The sequence below is a fragment of the Myodes glareolus genome, chromosome 1 (assembly GCF_982192425.1).
Source record: "Myodes glareolus chromosome 1, mMyoGla1.1, whole genome shotgun sequence".
Classification (NCBI taxonomy): domain Eukaryota; kingdom Metazoa; phylum Chordata; class Mammalia; order Rodentia; family Cricetidae; genus Myodes; species Myodes glareolus.
The window spans coordinates 31,871,147-31,896,032 of record NC_142026.1 but is presented as its reverse complement, the minus strand read 5'-3'; the positions used below and the strand labels follow the sequence as shown (position 1 = coordinate 31,896,032).

General features: G+C 51.7%; 1 protein-coding gene across 1 annotated transcript; it reads left to right on the top strand.

Annotated features, from left to right (window-relative positions):
- Positions 1-8,079: 8,079 nt before the first annotated feature.
- Positions 8,080-11,085, top strand: Gbx2 (gastrulation brain homeobox 2). Its single transcript, XM_048441737.3, has 2 exons — positions 8,080-8,933; positions 9,969-11,085. The coding sequence occupies exons 1-2, from the start codon at positions 8,411-8,413 to the stop codon at positions 10,490-10,492; spliced, it is 1,047 nt and encodes a 348-aa protein (XP_048297694.1). The 5' UTR covers positions 8,080-8,410; the 3' UTR covers positions 10,493-11,085.
- Positions 11,086-24,886: the final 13,801 nt, after the last annotated feature.

Here is a 24,886-nt window from a genome sequence, read left to right as displayed (position 1 = left end):
ATTCAAATTAAAACACCTAATGTGGGAGCGAAAGAGAGTACTCACCGGTTGAGAACACTGGCTGCTCTTCCAGGGGCCACAGGGGCACAGGTTCCAATCCCAGCGTCCAGGTGGCAGCTCACAGTGATCTGTAACTCCAGTTCCATGACATCTGACACTCTCTTCTGGACTCTGAAGGGACCGAGCACACTCTAGGGGCACAGATACCCTTGCAGGTTAAACAGCCGTGTGCATCAACTAAAATATAAATAAATAAATACAGAATGTAAAATTGACTTCTACAACAAATTGTTCAGCTCACTCTATATGAAATGATAATATCCAAATAATCTTGCAGTGTACTGAAATAAGTCCATTTGGTTATTTCAAATAAAAAACACGTAAAACACGTGTGTGTGTGTGTGTGTGTGTGTGTGTGTGCGTGTGTGAAGTTGAATTTGTCTCTCACATCTTAAGACTTCTGATTATGTGATTATTTCTTGATGAGCTTTGTTAGTGGCCTAAGGGGCTCGGTGAGAAACTTGAGGGGTGTGGTTATAATAGTCAAGATAGCACAGAACCCAACTCCAAAACACTTAGATTCTAAAAAACAAAAATTAAAAAGAGGGAGAAAACCTGCAAGATGAAGGAAACTCTTTAATCAAGCATCCCCCTATGCGTGTACAAGGAGGAAGGGGGACACCTCTAAGATTAAGAAAGCATCTAATTTGGTCACATGGTGGCCGATCACATTTGTTTCCTGAGTTCTAGGGTCACTGTCTGCTCCTTCATGTTCATTGTCTCAGACTTCCAGGAACAAAAGGTGTGTGCCGACAAGCTGCCTTGCGGCTGGCTTTGATTTGTTTCCCAACCACAACTAGCTTTGCCTCTTTGCTCAGGAAGAAGAGGAGGAGAGTGGGAAGCAGGGTCTTCAGAGATGCATGTGATGCCCTTCATCCCTGCCGTTGTAGACTATGGATCAACGTTGCTAAGAAAGGCCATGTTGCTGGGCCTGGTTAGACCAGGCCTCCAACACCACCCCAGCCTCCCAGAAGGAGCTATGTGCCCTGCATTTTGGTAGTTGCCTGAGTGTGGCCTGTCTCAGCATCCAGGTGTAGGTAGTAAAGGTGCTGGCGGGGGCTGGGGGTGGAGATTGGCATAGTCCACATAAATAATATCTTCGGGGGAGGGGGGGTTAGTTTTCTTACTAACCCTACAAGCGCTCCTGGGAACGTGGAGCGGAGGGGAGGGGGGGCCACGACGACCCTGTTCTGAAGTTGTCTGCCTTCTTCTTGCTGTGACCAGAGAACTCCTCCTCATGCCCTCCACTTCTCATTTGCTCTTCTGCGACTCAAGTAAGTTGCTCCTTAGCTGAACAATCCCTGGGGTGGTAGGATCTGGACTCTGGTCTCATTCTGGCTTCTTCTATCACTGAAATTTGAGAACTGGAAGCATCACCCTCTAGGGCCCTGGGATGGCTGCAGTGGCATAGGGAAGATGGAATCCTCTCCATTTGGTCAACCAGAGGGAACTCCAAGTGTCTATGCTTCCAAAGTAAGGAAGCCATCAAGCCGATGCCTTCTGCCATCACCAACAAAAACGGAATGTATATTTAAGGGGCAATTTCAGATCTCAGAATGAGAGGCTCTAACCTCCTCCACCTTCTCAGGGCTGTGCTCAGCCCTCCACTGCTCTGGCCTCACTAAAGGGTATGACTCGACCCCTGGAGAAACCATAGCCTTCACCTGCCTTTGGAAGCTGAGCCACATGAGGGGGTCCACTAATCTGATCCTTCGTGGGTATGTCCTGCAGCCATCTGGAACGAGCCACTCTTCTCACTGTTTGTGGCACCAATTCTGGGTAGCTTTAGAGGCACATACAGCAGCCAAGATCTGTTCAGGATGCTTTCAACATAGAAAAACCTACCTCAGAGGTCTCAGGGGTAGCTCAAGTGAGCTACCTCTTCCCCAGGTTCTTCAGAGTGGATACTCTGCTTTAAGCACAAAATGTTTATCTCTCCTTCCCATTCTGGTTTATACGTGGTCATGTCCCTAATTAGCACATACTACCCTCTTGCTCTCACCATGGAAAAGGCCATCACCTAAGGTGACAGGTTCTCTGGGAAACTTCGTTTGTCTTTCCTTTTTTTAAAAAAAAAAATTTATTTCCTGCAATTCTCCGGTCTCAGATTTCTGAGTGCTAGGCTTTCAGGCCTGGCTTCTCTGAGGGCTGTGCTGAAATGACAGGGGGTCCTTTGGGACTTTAGTAGACTGATGTCCCTGGGCCTGCTTGGATCAGCGTCAGAGTTGTCAGACCTGGAATTTTCTAGTTGAACTTAGGCGTTGGTTAGGAGGAACAGAGGCCATCCCGTCTCTCCCTTCCACTTAACCAGCCTCTCTCCACTCTGTCCCTATGCCACATCGTGACTCTGCCTGGTGACGACACCCTTTCTGGGTCACAGTTTCTTACCGGAGGGGAATGCTACCTTTGCTTTTCAATGTGTCTCAGGGACAGAGCTCCTCCTAACAGCAATTGCTCTTGCTTACTGCGTTTGCAGAAGTTCAAGGGCAGGGTGCCCCTGATATGGGCAACTGAGGACCCAGTGCCCGCTTGCAAGAGGTTTTGCTAATGATACTCTCGGGGCAAGGCACTCCCGCCCGGCGGCGCCGGAGGGGGGCGGGGTGTCCTGGAAGGACAACTTCTACTTTGTTGGGGAGGAGACCTTCAGACTTTAAGCCTCTGGAAAAGATATACCTAGGTCCTTGGCTGGCCCTTAGTCCCCGAGGTAGTTTCCTGGCTTTCCTCTAGAGAGCTGGAATCTCTCTGGGTCCGCAGGCTAACAGAACACTTCTTCCTTGAGCCTGCTCTTGTGGACGCCAGCTACGTCCAGCTCAAGTCCATCACTGTATTCTCACCACCTTCCAAGCTCTCGGCATGCCTACCAGAGCAGACCCCAGCTCCGCGGGAGGGTTACCAGGATGGTGATCCCCAAAGACCCCAGCATAGGCCAAGTACCCTCTCACCCCTCGGTGCCCTCTTCGCTTCCAGGCTGTCCTTCACTAGGCCCCCGGATTAGCATCTCTGTGAAGTCCTGCAAACAATGCCTGCTGTGCTAGAGATGAAAGCCTGGCTCCGGGTGGTTGGGTGGGGGGACTTTTGAAGTCCCGAAAGGTGGGGCCCAGAGAGCAGATGGGAAAGAAAGCCAGGTGAGAAGAGCCCCCCTGCTGGCCTGTGCCCTCGACCCCGCCTCCAGCATCCTATGCCCTTTGTGGGCTCCCTGGAAGGCCTACACCCACTTAACCTCAGTCTTTGGGCAAAAGCCCACTGCCAGGTCTTTGCATAGCGCTGCCTCTTCCCTGACAAGGAGTCCCAGGCCAAGCGAACATTTGCCTCCGTCATTCCTCCACCCCACCCCCGCGCGCCCCTTTGGGAGCTGAGTGCTTCCTGAGAGACGCTCAGTGAGCACCGGCTCAGGGACTCCAGGGAGAAGGCGGTGAGCTGCTGTTTCCCCGGGTTACAGATTCCCAGTCCCAGCCGTTAGGAACACAGAGGGAAAGAACTGGAGCCCCACTTTAAGTCCTCACATACCGGGATCCCCACCAACGGAATCCAGCCGCAAGTGGAGTGCGTGGGGAAGCTGTGGATTCCAAGGATTCTAAGTGCACGGTGCAGCCCGGGTGCATCGTCCAATCCCGCACCCGAAGGCGGGTGCAAGATCGTATGTGCCCACATCCCCCGCGTGTAAGATCGCCCAGAAGCCATGATCAACAGATCCCACAGGGCTAGTCCCGAGCACCATGCTCGGGTGGCTCGTTTGGCCTGTCCCTTTGCGGTGACTGGAGCGGCACAGGTGTGAAGGTCACAGTTATCAGCCTTTGAGACCACGTTTTTACAGCTCCCAGAATTGAAAAAAAGTGGGGGGGGGGGTATAAAAGCCACTCCCTTTCACATTTCTGGATTGCAGTGGTTTTGTTTCAGCTACTTTGAGGATAGGGACAAAAAAAAAAAGTTTCTCCATAAGAATGTCGCGGCACACACTGTCCCGGAAAGTGCTTCTTCTTGGGGACACTTTAGAAAACCCCCTGTCCTGCTTTCTGCATGGTCAAGGAGCAGAATAAAGAAAGCAAAGACTTTTATTTTATACACCACTTGATCTTTGCTTGGGAAACTCTATTAATTGAATGGGCTTGCCTTTTTTGCCAGGTCCCCTTTATCATTATTTATGGGCTTTAAATTGTTTAAAGTTCCCTTGACGTTCAATTTACAAGTTTGGGGACTTTTTTTGTTCTGCCTTTTGTCCTGGAGAAAGACATCGTGTTGGAAGCGCTTTGAAAAGCCAAACATGAGAGGTTGGCGGTGAAAGAGAAGCGGGCAAGATCCCTTTTAATTCCGTCCTGTTGGTGAATGGCTCTTTTACATAATTGCAGGAGCTATTTCAAAGCCAGCCAAGGGCTGACTTCACTTAGAACCACATGGAGTCTATTTTGGGCTTTCAGATTTTTTTAAAAAAAAAAAGCTGAATAAAATAGTTTAAAAAGATGAGGCTTCAATGCTTTCTGCTACTTGCAAATTGGTGTGTCTGATGGGGAGTTTTCCACAAGCGCCTCTTTGTAAGTCCGTCTTGGGCCGGGGAAGCTCGATTCTGGGTTAGCTGGGTGTGAATCCCAATTGCCCCTCCATAAATAAAACCCATCCCAAGCTATTTCCCAACTATGTCCAGGAGCAAGTTCTGCGGCAATGACGGAACTGTCAGACCACTCAAAATCCTGCTTAATAAAAACAACACGGTTGCCCGAGAAACCATCCTGAAGTTTGGGTCTGGACTGCTGGCCGGGCAGCTTCTCCTGTGCGAGGCCTGCAGGCTTCCCCACGCGGCATTCACGGAGACTGGAGCGCTCCCGGTTGACCCCTCGAAGCCACACGATGCTTCCACCTCCAGGTAATATGAATATTCATTTACTCGTGTCGTATTTTGTCCTTGGCTTTCACACACCTGTGTGCAAAGGCTGAACCGGACAGTTCACAAACGTGGGACCAACTTAATTACCGCCACCACTTTAATCGAACGTCTAAGCCACTTCGTAAGTGGCTTAATACAATCCTGACGATACTCGCTTGGCAGCGGTAAAGTCCCTCTGGGACTGGGTTATCGTCATCTGAGAAGAACGCTTCCAGAGAAAAAGTTCGCAGAAGTTAACTGGAGTTGGGGAACCCAGCTCTCCCCGCGCGCCCTGTCTTTTCCTAATTGGAGGGGGGCGGGGCTCTCCGAGCCTAGTTGCTAAGATCTGAGCCCGGTGGTTTTCCCGCGCAGCCTGGGCCGAGTCCAGTCTCGCTGGACTTTGCTGTTCGAGGTAGTTCTGAGCGAAGCGGATAGGAATTCCAAGGACAGATAGGGGTACCTGTCGCTCCCCGTCCGTAAATCCAAAGGCTTTTGTTATCCGCAGCCGCCAGGCTCGCCGCGCTCTACACGTAGCTGAGGTGTCCTGGAATGAATCTTGTTAATCACGCCAAAACACAAGCAGCCTTTTATGATGCGAACAGTCATTTTCTAAGCAGTTAAGCATTAGATGAGAAAAATATTACTGCATAGCATTCGAGAAAAGCACACTAGTAAATAAAATTCGTATTGATGAAAAATTATTTGAACTCACTAATAAAAGATTAGTATTATAACCCCCGCAGTCAATACTTTTCGTGGCAATTTATGGATACAAATAATACGCCATCAAATTACTTCAAGTGTGGCTATAATTCAAAGGTCCAGAATCTTGTTGCTGAACTTTAAGCGTAATCACCAAAATAGTCAAAGGAATCCCTATCTCTGGGTGTAATCAAGCGACAGAAGACTCTACAATAATATTTCACAGTGGAAGAGCAAAATGGAAGGTATTGGGGCCAGGTACACGAGCAGCTGCTTACACAGGCGTCCCAGGGATAAGCGCAAAGATCCTCGGCTGTTGCTACGTAAATCAAGGAAGCCGTTATTCTGGAAGTTGGGGAGGGGGGCAGCGGACGATTAACAACAAGGTAATGGCATCAGAATCTGTCACTGTAACTATCTCATAATAAGAAGGAGTATTTATTATGCTCCTGAAGAAACCAGCCTTTTGCCTTGGGCTTCCATTATCTTCTTTTGTGGGCAAACAGGGGCTACAGCTTGGAAGACTCCTCAGACACCTCCTTCCCGTGTATCCCAAAGGGAATTAATTTCCCCTCACACTGCCTAAGCCATCTCGAGGTCCGGGCGTGAAGTGAGGGGATGCAATACAGGCAGTGCCCTAATGAATTCCTTTCAAACCGCCTGCTGCCGAAACCATCTATTACTGCGGCCCCGGAGTGGGGAAAGGCGTTTGAGATGTCTTTGTCCGAGTGATGGAGAGGAGGGGAGGGGACACTGGTGGGGGAGGAGGGCCGCTAGTAGCCCGGTCAGAGAGTTTTCTCCTGGTCTAGGGATCCTAAGGACGCACCCACAGAAAACCTCATACCTTTCTGGGTGGGAAATTGCTCTCTGGCCAGACTCTTGGCCCAAGGAGATGGTCTAGGATTGAGATGTCCCCCGGGGGTCTTGGGGTTAGAGCAAGAAGGGGGAGAGAGGGAGAGAAAGAGGGAGAAAGAAGAGCTTCAAAGAATCGGGTCGATAAATTCATAAAGATCGATTTATCTTTATCTCCCAATTAAATGTGCTTGTGATACATACACACGTCCAACATGGGCCAACTCCCCAACCACCAGCTCCGCGGGGGTGAACTGATTTTTAGTGGCTTATGTAACAATGCCCTTCTTTGCTCCCTGGTCGGGTGCTGTCAGCAGTTCCGGCAGGATGTCTAGACCAGGGAATTTGAAGCCGAGGTCCGGGGATCCGAGGAAGCCCTGCGCGCTCTGGCGCGCTTGGCAGAACCTGCCCTTGCCAGAATACGATCTCATTTAAAACGGAACACAAGAGTTGAAAGTTTGTTTCAACATAAGAAAAGAGGACCAGAAAATGTCTACTTTCCTTTCACCGCCGCAATCCCGCCTATCTCTTGACTCCCAAATTCCTGGGTGTTTACCATCGTCGAGAACGCGGGATAGATCTTGAGAGGCTCGGTTCCATCCAGCAGTCGGCAAAGGGGAACCGCGCGCCCTGGAGTCATCGAACTATGCGGAGCCAGGGTGAGAGCTCCCTTCGTTTCCAACGTGCTTAATTAGCGCCTATTTACAAAACGCAGCTTTTATTTGAGCAAACATCATAAAGCTTTCATCAGGATAATCTCACGTTATACAATCCAGAGGCGTCGCAAACTCCCCCCCCATTCCTCCCTGAAGATGGAGCAGATAAAGGACTAGCTTTATTATCATAATTATCGTGGCTGTTATTTTGGTGCGCGCTGGCAAAGTGGGTAAATAGGTGCGATGATTAAGAATGTCATGAAAAATGAGGAGGGATCGCTCACGAAGAGCTCAGCTAGGAATGGGGGGGTGGGACCAGCCTGCCCGCCCCGCCACCAGAGAGCCGTGAGCAACTGGGCAGATTCCGTGTAGTGAACAGGGGCTTACAGGACTCTGGCGCACATCTGGGAGCGAACCTGCAGAGGCAAAACCCAGGAGACCTTGCCGGGACCCTTGGCACAACCAGAGCACCCCTGGCTACAGTGAGCATCACACAGGGTTCTGCTATAGAGACCATAAAGGAAATAAATACTCTCGGCCCATTCAGGGCGGGTGCCAGCTCAAGCCGCCTCTGAGACGGCCTCCACGGGGATGCCAGGGACTCGAGAATCTGAGCAGAGGATGTAGCAAGGGTTCCTCTCAAGTTTGCTCTGCGTGGTGCAGGAACACCGGCTTGGGCTCCCAGGCCTGCACGCTCCAACGGTGGCGCCCGCAGCCCGCCTGCGGCCAGCCTGGGTAAAGGGGGAGGAGCCCTAATTTCGCCCTGCCTCTCCCGGCACAGCCAATGGGAGGTGGTACTCAACACCACGTGACACGAGCTCGGCTGGGAAGCTGGCAAAATGTGAATGAGAAAGAGGAGCGCGATTTAAAGGTGCTGGCGGCGCCCGCCAGAGACAAGTGCGCCGGCTTCGCGCGCTCCCCGGCGGCCCGTGGGAGACGACGGACTACGGGACGGACAGACGGACACACGCACCGCTGGTAACCGGGCCGAGAGCCGCAGACACAACACGCGTACGTTCCGACGAGCTAGCAGCGGGGAGCGGCTCCAGCAAACGCGAGCCCCCCCGGCGCCCTCTCCATCCCGGGCACACGGCCTCACCGCTCTCAGCGGCTACACCCGCGCGGGCCGGGTATGCTGCAGGTCCCGCACTGAGGGGCGGCGGCGTCTACGCTCCCGGTGCCGCTCGGCCTCTGTCGGGTGCTCCCGGCGTTCGGAGGGCTTCCAGGCGGCGGCGCGGCACGGGGACTTTTCGTCTCTCCCTGGCCTCTCCCGAACGCGTCTATGAGCGCAGCGTTCCCGCCGTCGCTGATGATGATGCAGCGCCCGCTGGGGAGTAGTACCGCCTTTAGCATAGACTCGCTGATCGGCAGCCCGCCGCAACCCAGCCCCGGCCATTTCGTCTATACCGGCTACCCCATGTTCATGCCCTATCGGCCCGTGGTGCTGCCGCCGCCGCCGCCGCCGCCTCCCGCGCTGCCCCAGGCTGCGCTACAGCCGGCTCTGCCCCCCGCGCACCCTCACCACCAGATCCCCAGTCTGCCCACTGGCTTCTGCTCCAGCCTGGCTCAGGGCATGGCGCTCACCTCCACGCTCATGGCCACGTTGCCCGGCGGCTTCTCGGCGTCGCCCCAGCATCAAGAGGCGGCGGCCGCCCGCAAGTTCGCTCCGCAGCCACTGCCTGGTGGTGGCAACTTCGACAAAGCCGAGGCGCTCCAAGCCGAGGCGGAGGACGGCAAAGCCTTCCTGACCAAGGAGGGCTCGCTGCTCGCCTTCTCTGCGGCCGAAGCGGTGCAGGCGTCGCTCGGTGAGTCGGCGGCGCGCGCAGCCGGAAAGCGGGGACGGGAGGGAGTGGGGGCGGGCCAGCTCCGGGTTCCCGTCGGGACCCCGGGGACGAGGCCGCGCCCCCGCCCTACCTCCGCTGGAATAGCTAAAGGAGCCGAGGGGGTGTTCAGCGGAGCTTCCCAAGGGGCATTTAAAGCCAGGCAACAAGGAAGGTCTTTGGGAAGGGAGGCATCTAGGGATCTCCTGCTAGCTGCTCCGGGCCACGCATCTGGTGGCGCGTTTGGCCCAATCTAAACTGTCCCCCCAACAGGCACTGAGGGTCCTTGATATGTTGCAACCTTTAGCAGAGGCCTGTTGGGCTGTTTTGTTTTGTTTTGTTTTTCAGTTGCTCATGTACCCAAGACAGTCAAGACTTCCATGTCTTCATTGGGTTCTCTGCTGTCCAAGAGAATCAGATTCTTAAGAGACTGTACAGGGGTGTGTGTGTGTGTGTGTGTGTGTGTGTGTGTACATGCGTTCGCGCGCGCGTATGGACTGTCGGGTAGGGAACTTCTCCTAAGGTGTCACAAATGATCTGTCTCAAGAAAGCTGCTGTGTGACATCCGCGCGACTCTCCTATCCCACTCCTGCTGTGGTGAAATTGAGACTCACTAAATTTCAGTGTTCTGATGGTGGCAGGAAGGATCGTGAACTCTCACTTGGTCCTCAAACAGCCCTGGACCCCGGGGAAACAAAAGGAATGTTCTCCTGGGCCTCTGGTCCAAGCTGCATCCTTCTACTTAAGCTGTCAGAGGCTGGGAGGGCGTGCGGGAGGCATGTCGGCCCCTTGAGTGATGGTTCTGGGCAAAGGGCCGTCGCCTCTGCTGTCTCCTCCTCTCCTTTGAGCGTTTCTCACGCTCCCCCCCCCCAATTCCTCAAAGCCCAGGAAATCACAATGTGTAAATGTCGTAGAAAAACAATCTGCTGGGGGTGAGGGTGGGAGTGATGTGCCCAAGTGGGAAGGGGTAGGAAAGGCAGTGTTCGAAATGTAATAAAAGCCGTTTGGTTTTGCTTTCAGTCGGGGCTGTCCGAGGGCAAGGGAAAGACGAGTCAAAGGTGGAAGATGACCCGAAGGGCAAGGAGGAGAGCTTCTCTCTGGAGAGCGATGTGGACTACAGCTCAGATGACAATTTGCCTGGCCAGACGGCTCATAAGGAGGAAGATCCCGGCCACGCACTGGAGGAGACCCCGCAGAGCGGTGGTTCAGCGGGCAGCACTACATCCACGGGCAAGAACCGGCGGCGGCGGACTGCCTTCACCAGCGAGCAGCTGCTGGAGCTGGAGAAAGAATTCCACTGCAAAAAGTACCTCTCCTTGACCGAGCGCTCGCAGATCGCCCACGCCCTCAAACTCAGCGAGGTGCAGGTAAAAATCTGGTTCCAGAACCGCCGGGCCAAGTGGAAACGCGTCAAGGCAGGCAATGCCAATTCCAAGACCGGGGAGCCCTCCCGGAACCCCAAGATCGTCGTCCCCATCCCCGTTCACGTCAGCAGGTTCGCTATTCGAAGTCAACACCAGCAGCTGGAGCAGGCCCGACCCTGAGGGCCCAGCCAGGGTGGACACCGTCGTGGAGAGGCCCTAACACCCGAGGGAACCCGTGGCAGACTCCACTATTTGAAGCGGAACTCGAAGGCACCTCCCAGATGTGGACATCCCAAGCAAATTGAGAATATATTCACTAGATGGGCTTAAAGGGGGCTATGGCCACACCAGAAGATACACTAAATATTTATTATATGACCCTACTTTGTACATAGATATCTATATAGACTGGATCTCAGCTGCAGTATTTTGAAAGGGATAGGACCAAACGACTCCACTCACACATTCCAGATGAAACAAACCCACCACTTGGTAATCTGTCGCCCCGGGGCGAGCACCTTTCCATACTTTCCCAAAGGTAAATGGGAGACACAAGAACAAACACTGGGGTTTAAACTTATTTTTTGTTTTTAATTCTGGCTTTTTGAGTTGAGCGCAGAGCAGACTTCTTGGAATCTAGGAATCTGCTCTGCTCGTTCGCCTTTGCCTGGCTTTCTTCCCTGGGCTTGTGCATCCTATCTGAGCCATGTCGGAAGCACGTCTCCGTTGTGTTTAATTTATTTCAATGTAGCTTATTTTCATATAAGTTATGACATTTAAACAATCTCAGTCTTGTGAATAATAAAAAAAAGCAAGAAAAAAAAACACAAGCTCAGTCCTTGGGGCCTCCTAAGAGTGCCCACCATTTGGGCACTTCAAGGGCACTACCTGGGTGTGGTCAGCTGAGTGGCATGGGACCAGGATGGAGGCTAACCGGCCGTAAGCCACGTAGCACTCTAACAGACTTTTCAGTTAGAGAGTAGAGGTGTGAGTTTAAGAAAGCCTAGTTTTCATTTTAGAAACCTGGCATGTCCCCTTTTTGCATGGCCTTATCAAAACCTGAGGACTGGCAAACTTTGGCCAGAGGAGGCGGGAAAGCAAGCGCGGGTGGTGGTGGGTTTGCACAAACTCAGGGACTCCACACCCGCTGCATCCAGAGAGAAGAAACTCCGATCCTAAAAGCAGCGGTGCCGGCTCGCTCTCAGGGCCTCGGGTCCATAAATCAGTCTGCAGGCGTTATCTTCCGACAGGAGCCGGAACCCAGCAAGCAGTGTAAGGCTTCCCGGCAACTCTGGGCTTGGAGGCGGGCTGTGAACTCCAAGGCTTTACACTTCCCCCTCCGGGCGGGGTCGGAGGGGGCGTGCCCTGACCAGTGCCCCACCCCAAGGGCGCTGGGGCCTCGCAGCCCCTCAAACGCGGCTTTTGCGCACAGAAACCTAAGGATGGGGCGTCTTTCTGCCTTGGAGGGGTGGCCTGTAAAGCGCGGGAGAGGCGTGCCCGGCTCCACCCCACCTCCTCTAACTTTGGTACTATGACCGAAGCCGGGACCGCACTCCAGATGCGTCCAGAGAGACGCCAAGGCCTGGCGCTGCCAAGACTGCGGTGCCCAGGACCCGGGTATCCCGGAAGTGTGGAGCGTGCTAGTGACGGTGATCTTTCTGGCCCTTAAACCTGCAGCCCAGAGAGATGCTAGTGGCTCCACCGAATCAGTTTTCCAAACGAAAGGATGCCGGAACCCCCAGCAAAGCCGCCCTCAGGCACACGCTGTGGTTTCCAGTCCAAGAAGGGGGAGTCCTAGTGCCCTGGGTCACTATTGAGTTAATTTATTCCACTTTCTCCGGTCACCTCTAAGCGGCATAGGGGTCGGGTCATAGAGGTCTTTGCCCAAACTTCAGGCGCAGGGTGGAGGGCCAAAGTCACAGAGTCTCGGTTTCTTTCCGAATATTTCCACTATTGGGAAATGCCTCGGACTTAGATTTTTAGGACAATGCAATGGAGTGGCCTTTCCTCCTAGGGTTAAGGCAGTCTTTGCAAAGCTCTGGAGTTCTCTGCTGTCCCCCACCCACCTAGCAACTTCGGTTGCTAGGAGCAACCGAAGGAAAAGTGGGGGCTGTGTCCTGCACAGGCACAACTTGTGTGTAAGGTCGGATCCAGCGGCTTCCTCAGATCCGCACTCCCCCTCCCCCGCCGGTGTCTCTGTTGGCACTATCTGCTTCAGCCAGATTCCCAAAAGGCTATGGTGTCAGTGCAGGTGCCGAAAAATTCTAGGTCCTTGGGGATGCCAAGCCCTCTTTTCTACACACGCAACACCTGGGCCAGTCCTTCCAGGGAATCCATGTGTGTCCGCGGAGGGGCTGTGACTGAAAATGTAGAGTCCAGTACCAGGACTAAGAGAGATGCGAGGTGAAATGCCGTCTCCCGCCCTAGCCCCGGTGGCACTGTAGGTCTGAGAGAGTGAGGCCTTGAGAACCCGGAGTTCAAGGCGTCTCCACATCCCAGGATTCCCCCCTCATATGTCCTCCCAACACACTAGCTGTAAACAGCCCCTCCCAGCTTTCTCTCAAAGCCTCTGTCAGGGGTTGGGGTGGAAGTCTTGACCCACACAAACCCCTTGAGAAAGCAAAACTTCCCCCCAGAAAAAAGCAGCCGCCTTCAGGGGAACTCCACTATGAGACTCAAGGGGCCTAGCACGGTCTCGCCCTTTAGAAACACAGGCAAGGGGTCTGAGATAGTGCCTGCCCCCGTGCCCTGTTAGGGGGCTGTCCCTTTTCTCTCCTACCGCTGGGGGCCCAGGCACCCTAGAGCCCAGAGCCTGAGGCCCTGGAGACAGGCCGAGGGCAGGAAGATAAACAGGCAGCCCTTGATGGCCGCTGTCATCATGGCCGTCATCATGGCTTTCATTTGGCTGCCTAATGAGTCACATCACAGGCTGAGAGAAAAATTGTCAATCGCCTGGGCCCTAATGAATTTTTTTGCAAATTGTAATCAAGCCAGGCCGTCTCAGCTGGCTGATTAATGAGACCCACGAGGCTCGGCCAGCACCTCAGCTTTTTATTCCATCCCGTCCTCCCCGCACTAAATTAACAGCAACTTGTCTGAGCTTCAAATTAACTCCCAATGATTAATTCTGATGGGGGGGCCTGAAGAATAGCTTGTTCTAATAGGCTCTGGCCTGAGATGCTGTTGGAAATTAATACACTTCCCCTTTGGCTGCCGGCTTTAATCCAAGGTTGGGTTTTGACATCACTATATTTGCTGTTACAATAAATCCCACTTACATCTGCAGATCAAATAATTACGACCAGGAGTGCACAGGCCTGGGCCCCCAGCCGGTGCTGCAGTGGGACACCTGGGGGCTGACTTCGGATCCATATCCTAGGATTGGATAGGGGTTTATCCTGGGAACAGTCACCTGACCCTGTGGCCCTTTCTCACATCTCCCAGAATCCTTCTGTTATCAGGGAGCTGGAGTATCCCCAACTCTTTGGAAAACTGAGGTTGCTTTGAAAGCCTACATCCAGATCTTTGTCCAAGCAATCTGCTCCTCCAGCTCCCCTAGAAGGCTGGGAATTCCTTCCAGGCAAAGGGGTGTGTGTATGTGTATGTGTGTACGTGTGTGTGTGTGTGTACATGTGTGTGTGGTGTGTACATGTGTGTGTGGTGTGTATGTGTTTGGTGTGTGAGTGGTGTGTATGTGTGTGGTGTGTATTGCATGGTGTGTGTGGTGTGTATGTGTGTGGTGTGTGTGTGGTATGTATTGTATGGTGTGTGTGTGTGGTGTGTGTGTGTGTGGTGTGCGTGTGGTGTGTATGTGTGTGGTGTGTATGTGTATGGTGTGTGTGTCTGATGTGTATGGTATGTGTGTGTGTGGTGTGTATGTGTGTGTAGTGTGTATGTGGTATGTGTGTGTGTGATGGTGGGGAGGGCTTCTCCAGCCCTACTCTGAAGCTGGAATTTTCAAGACTTAGAACAAGCCTGTCACCCAGGCAGTTAGTCTTTAGTCCCCTGGAAAGGTTCCTTCAGGGTTTTCAGCTGACTAGGCTGAGAGCCAGACCTTCGGGACTTCTCCTCCTGAGACTGGCCACTCACCACCAGTCTAGCTCTGGTTGTGCGGTCTGCCTTCCAAGATGCCCTTTCTCTGGGGTCAGCACTTGCTCCTTTTCCTTTCTGTTTGCTGGAGCTTAATTGGCTTAATCACTTCAGCTGTGTCTGGTGAGCCTCGTCCAGGGCCTCAGAGGCTGCTCCTGCTGGCCCTGGTGTTCCCAAGGCGAGCACGGGTGTGCTGAAGGTTGGGAGGAACACCCATGCTCACTGCTCTAGTTCCCCCTTATGACTGTTCAAGCTCCTCAAGTCTGTCTGGAGAGCCTGTAGCCGTAGCAGCCCTGCCAGTCAACTTGGCTTCCACACTTCCTCCTTCTGGACACTGGCTATGACACAGCCAAGTGACCTGCTGGACCGAGCCGTGTGGCCTTTGGTGACAGGTTCCTATATGCACAGCACCTCTACCTACCCTTGGAGACCATGATCCTCTGTCCGGGTATACACAGCTTGGGCAAGAGGCCTCCCCTCAGCCTTGGAGCTGGGCCCAGCACAGTCTTCTTCACCAGCGCTGGGATCTAACCTAGTCAGCCTTTGGGATCCTGGAGGGAGAGTCACAACCAGGGTCGACAGTGCTGGCCTGGACAGAGAGAATGGCATTCATCTTCATTTGGGGCCCTTATGGTGTGTAAACAGGAGAAATATGATCTTGGTAACTGAACATGAATGCAAATCACACTGTCAGAGTAATAAAGCACCTGAAAGCCCGACACACAAAAGCAACACCATATGTATGAAGACAACCTGCATAAATTATAAATTACATCATAAAAATTGATTGCCTATTTGAACAGTTTAGAAGTGGGAGACCTAAGCTGACTTCTGCCCTCTGTGGCTTTGGAGAAAGGTCAGGTTGTGCCTTGTCCCTCTGTGGGGCCCCCAACCCGAGGACCCTGGGTGCAGGTTGTGGTGGGTAGTAGATGGGTGGGTAGTAGATGGGACAGCAAGCATGAGGAAGACCCCACTTCTACTGGGGCATGGGGGCAAGGGCATGGGGGCTGTCGACATTCACGGCCCAGCAGGCCGTTGGCACTTCTGGCCAACACACCGTGCTGCGGTCCTAGAAGATGCAGAGATTGTCTAGGCAGCTCTCTCTGGATGGAGCCAGTCTTCGGTGAGCAGGCGTGTGAGAGCTGGCGCTTGTGCGTACTTTGCGCCGGAGCAAGTGAGCGTCGGACGTGTGTATGTGATGTGTGATTCCCTGTCCTCTTCAGCAGCTTCCTTCACGTTCCTAGATGTACTACAGTCAAGAGTTCGATCTTGCAGTCAGGGCCCGCACGTTCCCAGAGCTGAGCGCCCATTATGCGCCCAGAGCTTCTTGGGACTCATCTCCGCAGTAACCCCATCCTTGTCGGAATCCCTCCTCGGCTGCACTTCTGAACTCTCCCTGAACCTCTCCCAGACCCCCTGGGCCTGCTGCCCCAGCCCCACTCGGTTGTGCTCTCCCAGTGCTGTATTAGCTTCATAGAGGGAGTACCTCTCTGGTCCTTAGAAGGACTTCCACTGTCACCTCCTTCACCCTCTCCAGTTTGGCCCCGGGGTTTCTCAGTCCCTACTGCGCACGTCCGTCCGTCCGCTAGCATCTCTTCCTGGAACATCGGTTTATGGCTTTCCTCCCAGTTCTCTGTATTCTTGCGGTCAGCTATCCTCTCCAACCGGCCACCCCCGCGTGGCCAACTCGGAGCTGCACCCAAGCTGACCTCGCAATATCAAGGTCCGAGCTGTAGGAGGACACCCGACCCCACGGAGGCGGTTCCTGCACCGAACCCCACAGAGGCGGTTTCTGCTCAGTCGGCGAGGTCTGCCCCCACCCTCCCCTAGCAGCCTCCTCGAGGTCCCCCCCCCCCCCGCAAGCAGCCTCCAGGGAGAGACGAGAGTGAGAGAGAGAGAGAGAGAGAGAGAGAGAGAGAGAGAGACCCAGAGAGCGAAGGACGTCTTCGTGGGCCTGACCCCGAAGTTGATATCCACGTGGCCAGGAAGCAGGCAATGGCCTCGGTAGGCTGTGCCCGGGAGGCACGCCTCCCCTACCGCACCCCCCCCCCCCCACCTACTCCCCAACCCAAGCCTTCATCTCTTTATTTCCCGTCACTAGATCCCTTGAGGCCTTTGTCATGCTGGTGCATCTCTAGAGTGGCCGCTCTTCGCCTTAAAGGGCCCGGCCCCCCACCTCGGCTCCGGGCAGTTCGAATGACAATGGCTGAAATGCGATTACACCGAACTGATCCTATTAAGACCGCCTAGTCCCCCACGGCCCTGCCCAGCCAGCTCGGATACCCCCACCTCTTCTTCATTCCTCCTCTGCCTGCCCCCTATTTGGCTTCCGGGGGCGCACCTGGTAGCACCGGGACCCAGCCGAGCTCTGAACGCCATGGGGGTTTGGAAGTGGCCGCCTGACCCCGGGAAGGGAGCAGGGAGGGGGGGCTTTGAATAACAAAGCTGAGAGGGGGCCAGGCCCCAAAAGGAGAAAGGGAGGAACTGACCCTAGCCCAGCCACACCGACTTGTAGACTTGGAGAAGAGATTGCTATCCAGGCTTCCAAAATCATGGCTCTGCTGAGCAATCTCCTGGGCCCCTCTAAGGGTTCCAGCCAGGCAGTGGGAGTCCAAGGCGTAAGGAGAAACCAAAAAGTGAAACCTGTACCCCGCACCTCAACTTTCCATTCAGGTGTCTTGCAACCCTAGAGGCAAGACTAGGCTTCCCAATAACAGACACAGAAGGAGCGGGAAATTGGCCAGACCCTTGTTCCTCTAAAGGCTTCCTCCACAAGCTTTGAGCTCTAAGGCCAAGACCCGGGTCAGAGCGCTGGCCTGTGGATAAAAGGGATGGGGATGAAGGTTCATGGCGGGTGAGGGACCCAGGAGACAGAATCAGATGCACTGAATGAACTTTTGGTGGGGAAGAGGGGTGGCCAGATGCTGGGCTGTTGTTACAAGTTCATCTTCTCTTCCTAGCCCATCGTCCTTATTTGACAAAACTGAGTAGATCTTTCAGGAAAAGCAGCAAGAACGGAAAGAAAGAGCTCTGAAGAAGCCATCCACAACAAGGCCGGCCTTTACCAAACCGCTCTGGAACCTTCCTTTCTTCACCTACCAATGCTCACGCTGGCTCAACCTTCAGCCGTCTTGCAGTCCTGGAGAGTTAATGACAGCGATGTGTAAGTCAAGCGTTACCACCCCGCTGAGTCCCTGGCAGTCTGCTTGGGACCCAGGCGCTCAGACCACCTGCTGAGTCTCCATCCTTGGACAGCTAACTCTCTCAGAGCCTCAAGTTTCCCCATCAGCATCTGCTGCTGGATGGATGCAAGCAAAAGTGAGTAGAAGAGGTCACACAGGGAGTGTTTGTCGACAATGGGCAGTGTTTCTACCGTTATCATCGCAAAGGCTGGCTCTGCTGCTGCTGAAGACAGTAGAAGCCAGAACTTGGTGGGACATTTCTCCCCGGCACCCCCCGCCCCCGCCGCCGCCGCCAAATCTGTCCCTTTTGGACAGATGAACTGGCTGCTCCTCTTCATTCGCTTGGTGGACAGATCTCAGGTCCTGTCTCTAATACTTTCATACCAAGAGCCCCAGGTGCCTGTAGGTGGGAGACTGCTGGGGCTGAGGACCACAGTGCCTGGGGACAGGGCAGTGGGTTGGTGACTTACCTCTTCAATGCACAAAAATCACCTCAACTCAGGCTTTTCTTGTAAAACAAGCTCATTTACCCACACATTACTTACCCATCCTGCCTAGAGATCTGAACTCATCTAGGGATCTCTGGAGCCGGCAAGGTAAGGGCATTGGAGCTAGTCTGTTGGCAGCTCTCAGAGAATGTCTGACTCCGGTGTGTGAGAGAGACCTCATCCCAGAAAAGCCTCATCACAACTGATGTTTGCACAATTCCACGGGCTCTCCTTTCTCCCTGCAGAGCTGTCTGGTGGGTTATTGAGAGAGCTGGCAGGAACCCAAGCATGGCGAAAATGAAGATAGGAATTTTAAATCCTGTGCTGTCAACTGTCTCTAGGCACAGCATCCCCGAACCAGGCAAAATACAGGCAGACAAATCATTTGGTTTTTCTGTACCTTGAGGACACCGTGCCCCTTAGATCCAAATGTCCAAACACACATGTGTGCAGTGATTATTACATTCACATTTTGGGTGCTTATAATGGTGTGTTCAAATAGATTTCCATTTTCCATGACTATGGCTAGAATTTCCTTCCAAATAATTTTCATATTTCATATGTTTCATATGTAATTTATGTTGAAGACTATACATTGCCCCAAAAAGGAGAGACTGATAATTGCCCATATTTAAATCAGAAATTGTTAATTTGGGATTTTTAAAAGGACTTGCCTTAATGTGGTAATGAGGCTAGATTTACCTTCCCTCTTCATTTTGTACAGTCGCATTTGGCTACTCAGGAGAGTTCTCCAAGGGGGCTGAGGCTAGCCTGTGACCAGGCTGGCGCACTGTGGTAGCACCCTTGCCTTCTGGAATTGGGAGGATGGTGGCCATATAGCCTTCCTGGAGACTGTGTTCTAATTATGTTAGTGCCAACAACAGGCAGGCCTGAGCTGATGACCTTGGGGACAGGACACATTTTTGTGGTATAGGAATGTCTATGCATGCCAGAAATATACCCTAATCATGTGGTAGACCAAAGTGTCCCCATCAGGGCAAACATCCACCCACTGGCATCAGAGACCCACAGGTAACTGAAAAAAGACAGCAATTAGTGAATTCTAGTGTTTGCGGACTAGTATGGCCTAAAGTCTGTGGAAAGATCCTCCATGTTTAACCAATGTTTGGGGATTAGTATGGCCTAAGGTCCATGGGAAGACCCTCCATGTCCCCTATCAGCAAGGGCAAGGGGAACAAATAGCAGATTTGATCTGAATAACGTCAAGGATAAGCAGGCTTTACTACCACCAATCGCAAAACCTTCTCCATCAGCTTCAGTGGAAGACTATGGTAGAAGTGGCTCCACATCCCTGTAGCTTTGGGTCAGTACAGCAAGGTCTGCTTCAAGTCTCCACTCATTCAAATCGGCCACCTAGGGCTCAGTGCCTCTGACAGCTGGCATACTGCCCTCAGGGGATCACAGCTCTCTCTACACAAGGCTCCCTCAGAAGCCTCACCCTGCCATGTTAGCCATGGGAACAATCTCATTAGATCTCAGCAATCATACTCCACTAGAGAGATGCCCTGAGGCAGGGCCAGATTTTGGAGAGCCTGGGCTTCAGAGTTGACCCTGGATGTGGGTCAGTTCGCTGGGGCCAGGTCTGCCGAGTTTCATTTTAGGAACAGCCCTTCTTTCCCTAGAGCACCTTCCTCCGCCAGGGCTAGGAATTTTATAAGTGCTTCAAAGTCTCAGACCCTTGGGTTTCTGGACCTCTGGCATGCCTAGGAGCAGGGAGCTTCCCTGGTGGCAGCCTGGAACTTTTGAGGAGCCTGGGCTGGCCAAGCTTCCCAGCCCGGCTCTTAAACTTTAGGAAGATCATCTGGAAAGGAATGAATGAGCCACGGGGATTGCTCATTGTTCCCCTCTCATGATACATATTCCCAGGCCCTATTCACCTGACGGCTAGCAGATGGAGGGGCCTTCCAGTCCAACTTGGAGATCAGGTAATTCAGTCCTCCGAGCCTACAGTCTGCCAGGGCCCTTTTGATCCCAAATCAGCAACAGCAGGAATTCAGTTTCTGAGGAGTTCCTCCCTGGGTTGATTATTGCTTCCTTTCTGTGTCCTGAGACCTGATTTAGTCAGAGCAGCTCCTTACCCCTGGGTCCCACTCTTTCAGCTCAGGCTGGGGTCTATTTTTCTCCACCTTCTGCCTCACGGGCTGACTACTCTGACTGGGTTGGGCACTTGGAGGAGGCTGCAGACACAGAAAACTCAAGTGGGCTTGGACGGGGTCTATGAGCATGTCAGAGTCCCAGTGGCCCTCTGAGACTTGACTGAACCTGGGAGAATAAGCAGAGACGGGAGGGAGTGTGGGAGATTTTAGAGGATGGTGCTATCTTCCCCAGAACAAATGCTGACCTGAGGGTAACAGCCACTCTCCTGGACACGCGACACTTAACTAATTAATGGAATCCTAACAAAATCTTAAGAGGGGGCATTACATTTAACGACCCAAAGTTAATGTTTCTGATGATTTGGGGCCCTATAATATGACAATTGTGAGCCAGCGCGATGGCTCAGCAGGTAAAGGTGCCTGCTGCCAAGCCTAAAGACCTGAGTTCAATTCCCAGAGTCCACATGGCAGAAGGAGAGAACCGACTCCCATAAGTTGTCCTCTGACTTCCACACACATGTGCTATGCCATGGGCACACGCTCCCACACGCACAAACACACAAAATCAATAAGTACATGTAGTAAAAACTAACATAGCATTTCCGCATTCTTATCTGCGTTCTATCAGGCTGGCCATTGGTAGACTTACGATTTAAATCCAGTCAGGCTAAGTAGGACAGGCATAGTGACTCTTATCTTTAATCCTAGTACTCAGGAGGCAGAGGCAGGTAGATCTCAGTTTGAGGCCAGCCTGGTCTTTATAACAAAGTTCTGGCCAGCCAGAGATACACAGTGAGACATGTCTCAATTGATCAAACAAACAAACAACCAGCAACCAACACAGCGGACCCCTGATAACACGCAGAAGTAGCCTCTCGCCTGTACGAAAGCGGCGTCTCTGATAGCTGTGGAAGAGGGAGAAAGCTGTGATTTGGAAAACTGGCTAATTGGGAGAAGGACAGAGAAGATCACACTCCTTTGCCTGCCACATATCAATTACAGATGGATTAAAGAGTTCGGCCGTCTAAAAGAACCCTCCCAAACGCATGCCCAGGATTAGCTTAGTCATTATCTGCCAGAGTGGGGGCGCCGGAAAAGAGGAGATGAAAAGCCGTCCACCTGGAAACCGAAGCTTCTGTTCATTAAGAATTCATAAAGCGACGAAAGCGGAAGAACAACCGGGGAAACACTTGTTGGGGTTATTAGCAGGCGCGCTAGCATTCGTTCATAGAAAGATCATAAAGAAAAACAATGAAAGAACGCCCAAGGAAAGAGATGGACAGGGGACTCACGGGAGGCGAGGAAGGAAATCACTAGTCCAGGGGCATTTGCTGGACACTTTGCACTTGCTAGTCACTGCTCTGCTCTTGGGGACGAGGCAGGCCCTGTATGGAGCGAGGATGACATACACAGATGAGCAAAGGACATGTGTCATGAAGACCTGAGTGACAGGAAGGACAATAAGGCAGAGGTAAGAGGGAGTGGGAGGTGTGGTCATTGCAGGAGGAGAGGGTAGAGGAAGTTCACAAATCTGGGAGAAGGGTTTGCCATCCTGAAGGACAGGCCAGAAAAGGAGGATGGGGCCGAGGGCTCACAGTGACAGCCAGGAACTCGACCTTGGAGAGGATGCTTGTGACTTTAATGTCAAATGATACAGGAAGTCACTGAAAGATTTAGGGCAGCTGAGCGAGTCTTTATTTGCCAATAAATAAATAAACTGTTCAGACTTCAAAAGGCACAAATTAAAATGAAGTCAATTCATACCCCACACAGACACTAAGGAGCCCAGTTGGATGGGTGTCCAAATACAGCTGGAGAATCCTCCTACTCACAATAAAGATCCTTGGGGCAACAACCGTTAGCTGGACAATCTTTGAGGTCCTTGAGGCACAGGGAGGGAAGGAGAGAGGGACCCATGTGGAGAAGTCGGACAAACATTTGTGTCTCAGCTTGTTGTATATTTGTCCAGCAGGAGCTGTGAATGGTGCTCTCCAAAACAGAAGTAAGGAAAGCAGCATTGCCACTGCGCTTAAAGATCCTTGCCATAGCTGTAAGACAGGAAAAAATAAGTAAAGACATAATGACGAAGAGGGTCAGCGTGGTCAGCCCTGAACATGTCCATACAAACAACATGATATTGACCGAGTAGGTTGTATTTAGTAATGTGTGTGTGTATACACACATCTATGCATGTAACAACAGTTTAAAAAGAGGCCATGAATTTGAAAGAGAGAAGAGAGAGGTATATGAGAGGGTTTGAAGAGGGGAATGGTGTAATTATCATCTTAAACATGAAAGAAATATGTCTAAAACAGAAAGAGGCATTTAAAAACAAAGCCATGCAGCTAGAGAGATGGCTCAGTGGTTCAGAGCACTTGCTCTTCCTTCAGAGGACCCGACAACTCCAGTTCCAGGGGACCCGATGCCCTCTGGCCTCTGCATTCACTACGCATGGACATGGCGCACAGACATGCATGGTGCAGTCGAAACACACACAGAAAATAAATCTGAATGAAAAAATTTGCAAAAAATTGATATGACTCTAATTAATATGTCATCAGGATATTTGAATAATTGGGATTAAAACTATCTTCAATACATGTGAGGAGGACGGTGGCAAGAAGGACCAGCATATCCTACCGATCCAAACCTTAAGGGAGTCACACTGAACAAGGCAGTGAGAGGGGACATCGAGGACAACGTCTTAGGTACAGATGTGGACACCTGCTTTATGACAGCGAAAAGGGAGAGGAAACAGGTATCACTTCCACACATACCACACGCCAATGTGTAGGCAAAGAAAATGTAAATTATAGAAATTAATGCATAATTAACAAGTAAATTACAAATACTAATCTAAACATTTAAAAATAACTTCGCAAGAAAATGTGAATGAGTATATTTTCCAGGGTAAAGGATTTCTTTCTTAATTTCTTTCTTCCTTCTTTTTCTCTTACTTTCTTTCTTCTTGTCTTTTGAAGGGTCTCTCTATTATACAGTTTTGGCTGTCCTAGAACTCTCTATGTAGACAAGGTTGGCCTTGAACTCACAGAGATCAACCTGCCTTGGCCTCCTGGGTGCTGGGACCAATGGCTCTGGGCAAAGGACTTTAAACATCATTTATGAGAGTACTCTCTTTTGGGAGGGGTTGACCTCAAGCTTGCTATATAGCCCAGGCTGGCCCTGAATAGTCCAGAATCCTCCTGCGTCAGCCTTAGAGTGATAGGATTACAGGTATGAGCCACCACGCTTGGCCTCTGGCAACATTTTTTTAAGCTTCAAACTAGAAGAAATTGTTGTAAGAAATTAACATTAAGAATAATATAAAAGTGGGTATTTACAGAGGAGGAAACATGACTGATAAGGATATTAATTAGTGCATAATTTTATCTCCTTTATAACCAGAGAAATCCAAGCAAAGGTCTCAATGCGATATTTTACGTTTTTCAAACTGGCAAGGATTTAGAAGCCTGGCGATACTGGTAGACTTTAGCAATGATGCAGACACCTTAAACCCCCTTTCATACACAGGGGAGGAGCATGTGTGCAGGTTTGCACGATTACATGAGAAAACAATTTGGCATTATACTGCGAAGTCAAACACATGCATCTCCTGCCACATGGCGACTCTACCTTTCTGTATTGTGTGATGTTATTTTTTGTCACCATGAGGCATAGCTGAGAAAAGCGCCTTCAGGGGAGGGGTTTTGTTTTCCTTTGTTTTTGGTTTTTGGTTTCTATCTTGGCTCACAGGTTCAGAGGTCATTCCACAGTCCTGGGCTCTGGTGACTGTGGATCCAGGAGGGCAGACCGTCACAGGAGTGATGGAGCACATGGCCGAAGCTACTCGTGTGAGGAGAGACAGCAAGCAAAGAAAGGATGCAGAGGCAGTGAGTGGACAAGATCTAACTCTCCAAAGACACACCCCTGACCAATTCCTCCAATAAGGCACTACCTTCTAACCCTTCCAGAACATTCCAAAGCAGTCCAAGGAGCTAGAGACCAAGCTGGAAACATGTTGAACCGGAGAATATGTTACCCTCCAACCTTAGTGGGTAGGCATTCCACACAGTGGGTACCAACACAGTTGTACACAATGTCTTTCTGAGGAATTTCGAGAAACGATGGCTTTCAAGGTGTCTGTCCCTCCTCTGTATTTCTCTAACCCCTTCCTGGTCGCAAGTCTCTTTGCCCTCCTTTCCCTTCCCCATAGGAAGCCCTTTCTTTGACACATCACAATGGACATAGAAAGTCCAGCCTGTCACACACGGACACAGTAGGACACCAACGTCAAGGGTGGAAAAGTGGATGGTGGCCGTCACCTCATAAATCAGTGAACAGTTTCCAATGACACCGAAGAGCTGATGAAGTTATCATTAGACCATTCATTAAAAACAATTTCAGTATTTAGAGAAGTGAGGGCATAGGAAGTCAAGATAAATTAAAAATTCATACTAGGAGCAGTTTCTGTTGCCGAGAACTCTAGCCAGGTGATCAATGAATGCTTTTTAATTGTTTTAGAATTCTTTTACAACTCTGTACATGTATTTGGGTCCTCTTCACTTCCCGCATCTCTCCCCTCCCTCTCCCATTCCTGCTGAGCGAGGCTCCTTCCTACTTTATGCCTTTGTGTTGTTTTGTTACCGACTGAATTTGGTCATGGTGGCAAGGCATAGGTGGGTCACAGCAACACAGGCA